This window comes from Sinocyclocheilus grahami, unplaced genomic scaffold, assembly GCF_001515645.1.
Source record: "Sinocyclocheilus grahami isolate Dianchi unplaced genomic scaffold, SAMN03320097.WGS_v1.1 scaffold8521.1, whole genome shotgun sequence".
NCBI classification, from domain to species: domain Eukaryota; kingdom Metazoa; phylum Chordata; class Actinopteri; order Cypriniformes; family Cyprinidae; genus Sinocyclocheilus; species Sinocyclocheilus grahami.
In genome coordinates, this window is record NW_015512093.1 from 8,163 (window position 1) to 8,768 (window position 606).

The window sequence follows — 606 nt, forward strand, 5'->3', positions numbered from 1 at the left end:
CAGTTTTCTAAAGCGTTTTTGAAAAATCGCTTACACCACCTTTAAACACTTTCCCACCCATTGCTGTACACAGGTGGTCCAGTATAAACAACAGTCCAGACTGGAAGAGAAGCGGAAGAAGGCTCTAGATCTCCAGCTTGATTTCATTGTGGGTCAGACAGAGCGTTACTCAGACATGTTAAGTCAGTCCCTGCAGGCTGCTCCTGTACACAGTTCTGACACTGCAGCTGTCTCCAAACAATCACAGCTAAATGCTGTTGATGAGGATGGTGAGGACCAACTTTTTTACTGTTGTTGTTCAGATCAAGAGTCTTGGAAGTGAATGAGCAAACGCCCCAGAAAGAATTTGGACGCTTACACAACACAATATATGAATATCATTGATAAATGGCCTATAAAAAAATATCAAACCAAGTGGGATCTGCTAATAAATTATGCTAGATTAAATTTATTTAGTGGATGAATTCAGTTCACCACAGGGAACAGATAGAGTCCAAATGCATTCCTAATTTTATTGTTAAACTCAGAACCTAGCAAACATGTTTTTTCTTATATTAAGCTTGTGTTCTTTTTGGTTTGATGTCTAACTTAATAGTATTCATATAT

General features: G+C 38.1%; 1 protein-coding gene across 1 annotated transcript in view; it reads left to right on the plus strand.

The window, feature by feature from the left end:
* LOC107578045 (uncharacterized) overlaps nt 1-606 on the plus strand; it is a gene marked incomplete at its 3' end in the record, with an annotated part of 19,115 nt that overhangs the window by 5,491 nt on the left and 13,018 nt on the right. Inside the window, exon 3 of the mRNA XM_016264044.1 lies at nt 74-269. Coding sequence (XP_016119530.1) covers nt 74-269 — 196 coding nt within the window. The remainder of the gene's footprint in view (nt 1-73; nt 270-606) is intronic.